Source organism: Chelonoidis abingdonii, chromosome 7 (assembly GCF_003597395.2).
Source record: "Chelonoidis abingdonii isolate Lonesome George chromosome 7, CheloAbing_2.0, whole genome shotgun sequence".
Lineage (NCBI taxonomy): Eukaryota > Metazoa > Chordata > Testudines > Testudinidae > Chelonoidis > Chelonoidis abingdonii.
This window is the reverse complement of record NC_133775.1, coordinates 14,928,167-14,941,567: the sequence shown is the minus strand read 5'-3', so window position 1 is coordinate 14,941,567 and position 13,401 is coordinate 14,928,167. Positions and strand designations below refer to the sequence as shown.

General features: G+C 39.5%; 1 protein-coding gene across 4 annotated transcripts in view; it reads left to right on the top strand.

Annotated features, from left to right (window-relative positions):
- Positions 1-7,819, top strand: part of DAB1 (DAB adaptor protein 1) — a 728,182-nt gene extending 720,363 nt beyond the window's left edge. For all 4 annotated transcript variants that reach the window (XM_032803129.2, XM_032803133.2, XM_032803132.2 and 1 more), the window contains one exon: positions 4,523-7,819. Coding sequence is in view for 1 of the 4 variants with exons in the window: in XM_032803132.2 (XP_032659023.1) it covers positions 4,523-4,567 (45 nt within the window). In the remaining 3 variants the exon portion in view is untranslated. The remainder of the gene's footprint in view (positions 1-4,522) is intronic.
- Positions 7,820-13,401: the final 5,582 nt, after the last annotated feature.

Here is a 13,401-nt window from a genome sequence, read left to right as displayed (position 1 = left end):
GGCACTTTGGACCTATTTCCTAATAGACCAGTTCCTTTTCTTAAATAATTGACTTGGGTGCCCATATCCTTTTTCACTGAACATTTATAGCCACAGTCTTTTGTATTTAACAGACACTGTCCACAATAAGTAGCCATACACTGACATCTGAGTAGGGTTGAGCCAAACATTAATTTGATTATTGATTACAATATGGATGGGGAGAGTCACTTTTTAAAGCATCTGTGATAAACTGCACATCTTAGTATCAAGTAATGTCAAGTAATATTTATCAATAAAAAAGAAGTATCCATTTCTGTTCAGTGCACAGAAGCTCAGTTTTCCCCTATAGTTAGGGCCCTACCAAATTCTCAGTACATTTTGGTCAATTTCATGGTCATGGGATTTTAAAAATAGTAAATTTCATTATTTCAGCTGTTTAAATCTGAAATTTCACAATGTAGTTATTGTAGGGGTCCTGACACGAAAAGGAGTTGGGGGGGCCACAAAGTTATTGTGGGAGGGAGAGTTTGCAGTAATGTTACCCTAAATTCTGCACTGCTGCTGGCAGTGGCACTGCCTTCAGAGCTGGGCAGCTGGAGAGTGGCAGCTGCTGGCCAGGAACCCAATTCTGAAGGCAGAGCTGCCAGCAGCAGCACAGAAGTAAGGATGGCAGGGTATGGTATCGTCACCCTTACTTCTGTGCTGCTGCCTGCAGAGCTGGGCCCTCAGTCAGAAGCTGCAGCTGTCCGGCCACCTAGCTCTGAAGGCAGCAGCTCAGAAGTATGTGTGGCATGGTATGGTATTGCCACCCTTACATCTGCACTACTGCTGGCAGGGCGCTGCCTTCAGAGCTGGGCACCCGACCAACAGCTGCCGCTCTCCGGCTTCCCAGCTCTGAAGGCAGTGTAGAAGCAAGGGTGGCAATACCGTAACCCTGCTAAAATAACCTTGCGGTCCCCCTGCAACTCTCTTTTGGGTCAGGACTCCCAATCTGAGAGATGCTGGTCTCCCCTGTGAAATCTGTATGATATAGGGTAAAAGCACTCAAAAAATCAAATTTCATGGTCCGTGATGTGATTTTCATGGCCATGAACTTGATAGGGCCCCACCTGTAGGTTAATAGAACTACCTCAGCATCCAGCATTTTTCTGATATTGACATTGGGTCCAGCCATCCTATTTCATAGAAGGGGAAAACTCTGTGAGGTTCAGGACATCTGCATGAACTGTCAACCCTCTGTGCTATTTTCAGGATCCCTATTTTTCCTGACAGGAACCTCTCAGGAGTCATTCTCCCATTTGCTCCTTCTGCCATTACCAATATCCTACCATCCCCCATTGGGAGGAAGGTAGAAGGCTTAGAGTAAAGGTTAATGCTGCTATGAGAATCATTAAGTTTGATTGCCTTTAAGTAGTATTTCCTTTGAGTTTTGATAGAAGTTCACTCTGTAAGAAGACCACTTTTCATTTCTGCTTCCCTCATCCCTCTGGCAGGGACACCCACAGAGCCCTACATGTGTGGTGTTTGTGAGGTGGGACTACCTGTGGTCTTGAGACGATGAGATGAGCATGCTCTTTAGAATCTGCTCTCCTCTTTTTTTTTTTTTTTTTAAATTATTGGGACCTTTCTGTCCCTTTGTGCTGTCCTTTGCTCCTCTCCAAAGCATTAGTGTTGTTAGTTCTTCACTGCTGGGGTATGGTCAACAACCACTCTCTGAATTTTCTCAGACTAACATTAGTAGATCACACTCTGTCTCTGACAAAAACAGGACTTCTTATTGAGAAGATCACCTGGAACCTTAACAATTAAGGCTCTTGCTTTGACATCAGGAAGGGAAACCCTATTAAAGGAGAGACAAAAGTGCCTAACCCCATCCTTTATCTGTCAGGGCTCTGGGATAACAGAAAAAAAATGTAAATGAAGTCAGAGTGACATGATGATTACTTTGGCCACCTTAAATGTATGTTCCAGGTGAACACTAGGTGAAAGTTATAAGTTAGGCACATCTAATGTTGATACCTCTTTGTGCCTAATGCACTGGAGAAACTGTTGAAGAAGAATTCGTCCTGACATATAAGTAAATCTCTTATATGATTACAAGGTCAGTGAGACCTTGGGGATCTGCCACTTAAGTCATCTGCATAAGTTAGAGATATTTGAGAACAGCTTTAATAAGCACACATGACATTTTCAGAAATGTTTTTTCTTTGTAGCGTTTAATAACTGGAATTCTTAGTTCTGGATTAATCATCCTTTTTTTTTTTCTACCCCAGGACCAGCAAATGCTGGGAGAGTGGCCTATTGTGCGACTAATTTCTCATGGTAATTAGTACTGATTTTTCTCTGAGCTAACCATGATCATTCTGCCAGTTCTGTGTCGACTGTGCATGAAAATTTGGCAGAGGTGGGATGTTCTTCAGAACAGAGCATATGAACCATATTCCTGGTCATCTCTTCTGGGTACCTTCAGTTTTTCAAGGTCACAACATATGTGTGCTTCTGACTGTAGATAATTTCTTCACCCTTTAACCACATCATTTAGGGGGAGATTTTTCTTACTGTTCACTAGTTGCCAGAGTTTGCTCAGGGGTTGGCACGGGTAGGAGAGGGACAGCTCAAACCTTTGCAACATACAGCTGTTTTGAGGAGTAAAGTGAAGACTGACACAGAGCGACAGATGGGCTTCCACTAAAATGTATGGAAGCTGTTCACACTTTATGGGAAAACCACATCCCACTGCTCTGCAGCCAGGAAGAGTTTAACAGTAGGGCAGGATTTTATGAGTTTGTACGAGGAATGTGAAATCCCCATGAGCCATGGAGCCCAAGTGTGTGTGGAATCCCTGCAAATGGGGGCACAGCAATGACTGAACGTGAGAAAAGTAGTTCCACCACTACATGTTTCCGCCAGCCATTGTTCCTCCATAGAAGCACAATCAACACCGAGGCTGCTACAGCCCTGAGGCTCTATAGGATCCATGGAGGAGCTCCACTCCTGCAAATTCACATAGGAATGAAGAATTCCCTCTCTTAACTCCAATAAAACTCCCTAGCACACAGACCAGCAGCTTGGGCATTGCACTGAGGCCAGGATTTGAGTTGTTGATAGTTCACACTTCAGGCTGTAAAAAGAACAGGAGTACTTGTGGCACCTTAGAGACTAAAAAATTTATTTCAGCATAAGCTTTTGTGGGCTACAGCCCACTTCATCGGATGCATAGAATAGAACATATAGTGAGGCGATATATATGTGTTCCATTCTATGCATCCGATGAAGTGGGCTGTAGCCCACGAAAGCTTATGCTCAAATAAATTTGTTAGTCTCTAAGGTACCACAGGTACTCCTGTTCTTTTTGCAGATACAGGCTAACATGGCTGCTACTCTGAAACTTCAGGCTGTGAGTATGCAGATTCAGAAAGGCGTGTGTTGGTTTACATTCAACAAGTTACCTTTGCAACTATAATGGCTAGAAACTAATGATTAGCCACCAACTCACCACAATAAACTTTCTTATTGCCCCATTGGCCAGTTGTTCAGTTTGCCTAATCCTGTAACTTATTTATTTCATGTTAGCTTTTGCTGTCCTCTCTGTAATGTGAATTTGATTCTAACATGGCTAAATTTAACTTCATACCATTGTATTTGAATATTTATTATGGTGTGGAAAGTTAATGAAATGTGGCACTAATTAGCCTTTCTGCCTGTCTCGTTCTCTTTTTAGGTGTCAGTCTCAGTTTAAAAAATCCGTTTCTGAAAATGAAGTATAGGGCAGTCTTACTATATCTTGCAGCCAGAATGAATATAGTATCAAGAAAACACAGTGTCAGATACATAAAGTATCACTCTGAAGACATGGCAGTTTTCCTATTTCTAAGAAATTCATAGTAAAATACCTATTGAGCAAAACAACATGGTTTCTTCCAATAGTAATATAATTAGACTTATCATCAACCCCTGCAAAATTAACTTTCATAGTTTTTATATCAGAATTCATAACATATATAGTAGAAATGTAAACGTTATCCATCTTAAATCTAAATGCAATGTCATGAAGTCATCTTACAATAGCAATTTATCTGTTAGCAAACATTTGTTCTGTATCAACCATATAAAAAAACCCAGCTATGTTTTGTGCTGTCACATTTGGGCGAGATTCTTAGCCTGACATCTGTGGAGATATGGTGATTTGCACCAGCTGAGGATCTGATCCATGAACTTCAGAATATCTAGATATATAATTATCACTGGATTTCTTCACACATACATACCCAGCAACACCTTCGGAGAACCAGTGTACAGTGCATATGGTAAAGTTTAATTGAGGCTCAGTATATGTGTGAAACTTCTGTGATGTAATGTTGAATTGCTTTTTCTTAAAAATTCCTTTGGGAAGCCACAGTCATTCAACACATGAAGGCAAGCAGACATTTCCTTAGCTGTTACTTTTGGGTTTTATCTCTAGATGCAGTGCTGTTCACAAGCAGATGTTCTAAAAATGTCTTCAGACGTCTCTGCTTATTTTTATTTTTATTGTCTTCAGGAAACAGAACCTCTCTACGCCCAGATCAACAGACCTAAGAAATAGCATTATTACAGGCTTGTGGTGCTTCAAGACTCCAGTGAAAATCTACAACCTGACAGGCCTTTTGGCTCTTATGCTTGTTTTCAATTGATCGTGTCCAACAAAGGATAGAGGATTGCCCTACCAAACGTACCTGACCGTTTTTGGCAATGAATGGCAAATTTCTATGGCAGCACAAACGTAAAAACGAGCCCTGCTTACCATGCCAAGCGTCTGAGTTCTGAGCACTCACAGTACGAAATCTTACTCCTTGTTCTTCGTTTAAACTTTTGTCCTCTTCTTTACATCCCACCTGAACAATGGGCATTTGAAATTGAATACATATTAGCCATTGTTTTTCTTTTAAGCAAAAAAAAAGCAGAATCCATATGTAGCAGTGGCATCGTCATTCAACAGCCTTTCAGGCACAAGTCTGCACTTTTTATGTCATGGTGACATGTTTCTCATTGTCATTTATATCAGGCTACTCTTGACATTATATTCCCCTCTCTCACCCCACCTCACCTCCGTCTTGGCATATTTAAAAAAAAAGAGACAGGCTGTGTTATTTTTTTGTATTTCTTATTCTGTTGTTTTGTATGGGTAACAGAATTTAACAGCAAAATGCCTCCTATGGAAATGATTCTTAACTTGAAACTGCAGAATGAAACTGTGTTGATTATCCATTCTGGTTGAAAAACATTGCCAAATGGACCTTTAAGTTATAGCGCATCACAAGGAAGAATTGCTGCTTTTCTGTTTGAATACTCATTCTGTGGGTGGAAAACGGACATCAAATCCCATTGATGAAAGAGGTGAAAAATATGTTATTTCCTAGGAAACTCATAAAACAAAGTACAGTAAAGGAATATTTTTTATTTCTTCGCTATCTTGCTGCTGTAATGCTATGCAGACAAGTGTTTTCTTCTCTGTGTGCCATTTTTGAAGAAAAAAAATCATTTGCCAAATAATTCTGGTATAATTCTGGTTTATGGATTTTAGACGAAACAGACTTTATAAATGGGACAATGATGGCATGAATTTTGGAATAACAAACTGATTCTGTGATCAAATTGTTCATCTTTATCACTTTTTGTATATCAGAAAATTCAAAAATGGGATTTTTATTTTATAACTTGAAAAAAATCTTACCGTTAAGCTCTTTAAATGTTTAAGGGGAAATGGCTTTAAGGAGTTCAAATGAAAATTGTCAGTTTTTTGTAAATATAAATGTTATGAAATTTCTTTTAATAATGCCATTACACTGTAGAGAAGGTAGCAAATTGCAGTGCTTGGGAGGCGTGGCAAACCCAATTTGTGGTTCTTGCATCACATATGTTTTTCACATGCTTATTATAATTGGCAGAGGCTGAAGTGTATCTGCCAGCAGCAATTAGCTTGTCAGCAACTAGTAAAATTGCTGGGAACACAAGATTTTATGACCTAGCTTTTTCCACACAAGTATACATTCTCCACATTCAAAAAAACCAACCCACATTTCATAGATGTTTCTTTGATTCTGAAGTCTCTAAATGGAAGTCATCAGACTGTTTACACACAGAACAGAAGAACTGAAAAACTCCTTTTTTTACATTTATGAAACAAAAGTGCAGTGTTTGGGTTCATATGTTAGCACATGATTTTCATAAAGAATCTATATATTTTTGCCCTACAGAGAATTGTTATACAGGTCAAATGTGTTTTCCTGATGTTCCTATGCAGTTACAGTATATTGAATTTAGTGGTTTAACACTAAAAAAAAAAAAAAAAAAAAATTAAAGAAATGAAACGATTAATCTGTTTTTAGGGTTATTGTGCAGATTTTGTTTTTAACTTGAAACATTAGGATTTATATTTCTGTCATTGATTTAAATAGGCCTGAAGTAGTAAATCTTTTACTTTCTTTCATCTCTAAATAAGCTAAAAAGGGTTTAGAAGACAGCATATTTACTGTAAACATAGAAAGCTGAAAGATGAACTGGTGATTGTTGATATGTACACCCAAATCTCATGATTCCAGTCTGATATTTTGAATTAGGTAAACTAGAGAATTGTGAGTTACAGAAGATATATGAATGACATATTACATATGACTAGACCTAATGACCATGCAGAGAAGAGATCTTATCCTCCAGTCCGTCGTTGTTTGGTGCATATTCCATAGGCATGTAGAGACACTTGTAGCAAAGTCATATTTTCACATCAGAAGAAAGGTGCAAACAGTTTTCTAACTGTAGGAGTTAAATCAAAACCAGATGGATTGTGTGTTTGGGATTAAAATAAGGAAAAAAATATTTCCACAGGGCATTTCTTTTTTAAGGATATTTTCATAATTTTGATCTCAATAAGTGGTGCTACTTTCTTCCTTAATATGACTTTTTTAGGTTTTGTCTTGCAGTATTGAACCATGAAGACAATAATTTTGATTCCTCATAAACATTCAAAGCATTGCATAGTCAATACATTTTCAGTTATGCAGTAAAATGTTTAAAGAGAAGGAGACGCAGAGTCAAGACTCAGTGGATCCATTGACATTACGTATATAGGGCTCAGATTGGAAAAGTAGGTACAAACTAAATGAGGTTGGGATTTTAAGATCAGTTTTATGAGAGACCATAGTCCACATTGTCATTGGCCATTTTGTTTTTATTTTTAACCAATATTTTTTAAAAATACATCTATAGCTACCATATCATTATCACTAGACTGCCCTTCCTTGTCATGGTTGAGATGCTGATTTGCAGAGGAATGTGGGGAGTCTGCACTGTACCCGTATTGTAGATAAATAGCAGATCCAACTTGTGCAATTGTTTAAACGCTCATCCTTCACTAGCACTAAATTTGTCACTTTAAATTTTAAAACCAGGGAATCTCACCTGACATCCTGTTACCATCCCCAGAAGTTTCTTGATCTTTACATGTCATGAAAAATATTTTGATAGGTAGTAGTCATCCAAGTGTCTGATGAAACCTATCATCTAATAATGTACTGGGCACCTTCTTTGCAAAAATGTTTACTCTGTGGTTTTCATTCATTTTATTTCTGCATTCTGACTTATTTTTTTAATAAAGATGAGAAAGATAAAATGACTGTTGCAGTATGTTTCTAGACCTACTTTAACTTTACCTCAGATGATGACCATTTGTTAACATATATGGACACATTATTTTTAACTTTATGTGTAATGCATTCAACAAAAAAAAACAACAAATTTTTAGAAATTTTCCATTAATTTCTGTAACACACCATGTAATACCGTTACAAATAAAAATGTTTAAAAAAATCATTGTCATTCAAGTTAATTTGTTCCATAGTCTCTGCCCATTGCAGAAAGCTGCTCACAGAAAGGTGTCAAAGTTTCTCTTGAGTACAATTTGTCATGGACAAGCTTATTTAAGACTAGGGATTTTGGGGGGAGGCCCACTTGAGCCACCTTAAGCAGACCTTGTACCTAGAAGTGTTGAGGACCTGCCCTCTGAAAATTAGTCCCTTTTTTGGGTTTCTTAAGGTAGACACCCCAAAACACTAGTCATTTTTGAAAATAGTGGCCCATATCTCACAACTAATCAAATATATGATCATATGAGGAAGACCGTGGTATATAAGACCATCTGAAGTGAAATTTGGTTCTTGATTAGAGAAGTTGCGAATCATCATCCTGCTGAAATTTCACCCTTCAGATAAATCATGTAATCATGACAACTCTTAGGCTAGGCAAAAGCCCTATAATGAAAGTAAAAGTTTGACTTTGTGGCCAACATTTTCAAAAGGAGGAGCCCAAAGGCACTTAACCATGTGTGTAATTTTAAGCAATTGAGTAGCCCTGTTTATTTCAGTGGAACTTTTCACATGCTTAAAGTTTCATATACATCTGGATGCCTTTTATTGAGGCCCCCAAGTCAACCTGTGGAATTCCTTGCCAGGGGATGTTGTGAAGGCCAAGACTATAACAGAGTAACTAGATAAATTCATGGAGGATAGGTCCATCATTGGCAATAAGCCAGGATGGACAGGGATGGTGTCGCTAGCCTCTGTTTGCCAGAAGCTGGGAATGGGGGACAGCGGATGGATCACTTGATGATTACCTGTTCTGTTCATTCCCTTTGGGGCACCTGGCATTGACCACTGTCAGAAGACAGGATATAGGGCTAGACGGATCTTTGGTCTGACCCAGCGTGGCCATTCTTATGTTCTTAAGTCCATATTTTCACAGCAGAATAAAATTGGCCTGATTTTTTTAGCTGCTGAGCGTATGGAGAATAACAAATGTGTTTTGTCCAGTGAGTGATGCCAAAATATACAAGATGTGAGAGGGAAATTTAAGTAGAAAAAAAATCTTGTTTTGATTCAGCCTCCTCTCCTCCAAAGGAAAACAACAACAAAGAAGTGACCCATCTTCCTACAGATTATACTGATCCATTAATTGCTTACATGCATGCATACTGTTTGATAAGAGTTTAATATCAGCTCATGCTCCTATAGTAAATACAAGCAAAAGCTAATCTAATTATAACAGTCAATGTATTTAAATATTAGATGAATATTAGTAAACTTTCCATGGAACTTTTTTTTATAAAAACTTGAGAAATGAGAAAATTTAGGTTGTGATAGTTTAAATGCAATAAAAAAGATATGTATTGACTTAATTTGATGCGACTGCCTAACTTTTTGCATCAGGGACCAAATTCTTGTCTCACTTATACTCATGAAATTCTGTTTACTTCAGTTGTTTTGCAAAGCTGTAAGTGGGAGCAGAATTCGGTCCAACATTTGCACTTCTAACATGTGACTTCATAGATTTTTGAGGCCAGAATGGATCGTTTGGATCATCTAATCTGACCACCTGCATAACACAGGTTTATGGCCCTTTTTCATGTGCCAGTCTCCATCTTCACAGATCAAATAAAGTGAAGTGCTTCCTTCTTTGCTTAGCTTGTAAGATCCTTGGGGTCAGGGATGTCTTTCATTATATGGGAGTACACTGTGTAGCACAATGGAAACCCAATCTTAATCGGAGTCTCTAGGCACCATACGATAAATATCAAATTATAACACCAAAAAGCCAGTAAAGTCTTAAAATTATTCTTTCAAAGGCTCAAGGACTCCAGAAGTCTGAAGTTCATATGTAGGAGGAGAATTTCCATTTAAAAGGTATAGAAATAAACCACAGGAGAAAGAATCAAAAATAAATCCGGCAAAACCAGATGTACAGTATAGGAAACAAGCCCTCAGAGGTGGAATGAAGAATTTGTTCAGGATTGAAAGAGATAAATTATGTCACAAAGATAAGCAGGAGACAGACCTAGGTTTTGCATGTATAATTAGGGGATTTCTGATAGTGATTGGTTGGATTTCTGGCAATCAACACACACTTCTCAAGAGAGAAGAAATCTGCTCAGAGATACTGGTACCTGAAAGCATCCTATTGACATAGTTCTGTACAAGATGCAAACACTTAATGAAGGAAGACAAGGACATTTTTAATTATAAAACTCCAGTGTAGGCTGAGGTGATGAGCAGTCCTGTAGCACGCATCACAAATGGAAAGATACTCTGTGGCAGCAATGGTGCAGTTACAGGTTTATGGTGAAGTAAAAGACTGAAGAGCTCATCTGCAAAATATAACGACAGTATAAAGGCTTGACGCAGAGTTCATTAAGAAATAAAATACAATGCACTTTATCACTGCCACCATGTCAAAGGAAAAACTGATATACAACTAAGTAGCTAGTTATGTTAATATAATGAGAAATAATAAAAAAAAAATTGCACTTTTCTAGTACCTTAAATTCTAAGGATCTCAAAGCCCTTTACAAAGCTGGAAGAGCACAACTCGAATGGCAAGATTACCAAAAAGGGAAAATATCATAAACAAATCTGATTCTTATTGCAGTAACTCAATGCATAATGCTAACGTTATAAACTGGGCTAGGTGGATCACTTACAGAATGTGAGTATAGCCCAAGATATACTTTTGGAGATGGTATATAAAATGATAAGGAAATTATATTAATTTGACAGGTGCTAATTAAGGGCATGATCCATGCAGCAGTCAAACTGTTTGAGGTTCAGGCAGTAAAATCACATAGCCTCAAGGTTCTGGCAGATTTCTCTTTCCATATCCATGAATTCTTACAAAACAATTGATAAGGTAGATGGGAATTCATGGTTTTACCTTTACTGCGTTATAATAGCCATGATGATTTCATACAATGGAATCTTAACCACCATAATACAATAACAGTTGCTAGAGATATTTGCTTCTTTTTCCTATGCTATGACATAGCTTCTCATCAGGCGCGGCTCTAGACATTTTGCCGCCCCAAGCACAGTGGCATGCCGCGGGGGGGGCGCTCTGCTGGTCACCAGTCCCGCGGCTCTGGTGGACCTCCTGCATGCATGCCTGTAGAGGGTGCGCTGGTCCCGCGGCTCCGCCGGACCCTCCGCAGGCACGCCTGCAGAAGATCCACGGGAGCCGCCTGCCTCCATCCTGGTGACCAGCAGAGCGCCCCCCCGTGGCATGCCGCCCCAAGCACGCACTTGGCGTGCTGGGGCCTGGAGCCACCCCTGATTCTCATGCAAGTCCTCTTCCTGAACTGTCTTTTTTTTTATTTTTATTTTTATTTATTTATTTATTTTTGCATGGCTTAAGGCCTTTACAAAGTAATTCAATTTCGTATGTATTATTTTCTAGCAAACGACGTTAGCAATTAGAACAACGCCATCAGAAAGGAGCAAGTGAGGAGCCTGCTCTCCAATAGCCATGGAGCAGGTTTGAATCCATGTTGTGTGACTATTTCTCTCCACCAAAATGCTAAACATGTCAGGGTAAATGAACAAAATAAAAGTCTCTTTGGCTACCAGCAAATGCAATATTTGGAAGAAATCTCTGGAACGAATCTCTGAGGCTGGGTCACTTGTGACTCTTTTCACCGATGCCGTTTTTCACAAGTATTTGTATTGAAACTTATGGCATCACTGCACTACCTGCTCTGCAGAGTATTTGGGTTCATCATGGAGATGATGCCGTTGTAGAGCCCTGTTGAAATCCATGGGGCTCTGCATGAACCTCAGTGAAGAACTGGCTGTGGTTTGGTATTGCTTTCCTATACCACCAGTACAGATTTCCTGATTGTAGGGCCAGTCCTACAAACCTTCCCAAGGGTAGACCTTATTTAAGTAGGACTTACTCAAGTACGATTAAGGATTTGCAAGATCAGGCTCTGTATAGAATCAAAGAAATGTAGGGCTGGAAGGGACTCAGAGAAGCTTTCTAGTCCAGTCCCCTGCACTCAAGTATAAAGGACTGCAGAAGGAGGAAGTCTCATAAATAACTTAGGATACATAAAAGTCTTGACTCAGAAGATAAAAAAAGGATTTTTTTCCTTCTTGTGGTGTGTGGAAATTGAATTATACATCTCCACATGTAGCAACCTGACAATGAGAAACATGGGGAGATAGCCTGATTCGATTCCCTGATTACTAGTAACAAAACCTATCTCTTTCTGAAATCATCCTACCGGAGACAGAGAATATCAGGTCCATTAGCGAAACGACTGTCCACCTATTAGTTTTTATAACTCTAAATAGTCTTGTCTCAATGGAACTGTTTGCCTTGTGGTTCATGTATCAAGCCTAAAATCTCTTATCAGGGCCTGAGAACTCTCAAAAAGAATAATAGACTTAAAATGCTCTCTTTAAGTAGTTTTCAGCAAGAGAAGACTTTTTAAAGTATCTTTAAATGTCTGATATTATTTGCTATCTTTTCAATCCCATTTCATAGCCCTCTAGGTACCATCTGTATTTGTCAGAGCTCCCCTTACCAGTAAGGCAAGGAAATCATAGCCAGTTTAAAGGAAACAATAACAGCTTAAGGAAGGAGGAAATCAGTGGTCATTCAGACTCAGAGACATCCGTGAAAGTAAAGGGCAGGAAAAAATTAGGGCTAAATGGCGGGCCTTGTTGATGACAAGAAAAAAAAACAGTTTCTTAGTATTTGGGCTGTGATACAGCATGGCCAGAGGGCAGCATAAGAGTGTTAGCAGGGGGCCTTATTCCCTGCCAAGGGAGGAAGGTTTGCTTTAGATTAACTAGAACAGCTGTGGCCAATTAGAGCACCTGACTCCAGTTAGAGCACCTGACTCCAGTCATGGGATATAAACCCCTGCTTCAGTCAGACAGGGGGTGGTAGTTGAAGGAGAAAGGTTGGATTGGAGCAGAGTGCAGATTGCAGAAGAGAAGAGTTTGTCCAGAGAGAAATAGAAGGTTTGGAGGAGTGCTGCGGTGGATTGGGAAGCCCAACAGAAACCCTAGGTAAGGGGCACCAGGCTTGTATAGAAGAGAGGCGAGAAGCCCTTCACAAGCTGACAGGTATGAGAGGGAAGTAACCCAGGGGAAGAAACCGCTAGTCAAGTGGTTCACCACAACCCCAGGGCCCCTGGGTTGGGACCTGGAGTAGAGGGCGGGCCCAGGTCCCTCCCTCTCCACTCCCCTCCTCCAAGGACACTAGGGGAGTGATTAAGAACTGGTTCAGAGGCAAGCAATAGCGCCCTGAACCTACCCCAGAGAAGAGAAAGCGCGAGACCCAGCAGAACAGTACCGGCAATTTGCCACAGGGCCCACTAAAAAATTCAGAAGCCCAGAATCTGAGGAACACCTGGGATTCCTGACACTTTAAGATTTTGTATGACCAAGATTTGGCAAACTGAACAACTCTGGGAAACTTTTTATCCCCTGGACAATAGGCAGACTAAGCAGTGGCCTCAGTCAGAGGCCCGTTCCATAGGTAAGTATATGGGAAATGATTAAATTTGGTGGTTTTCTTAAAAGTCCCAATTCCTGGAGTCATGAGATTGTG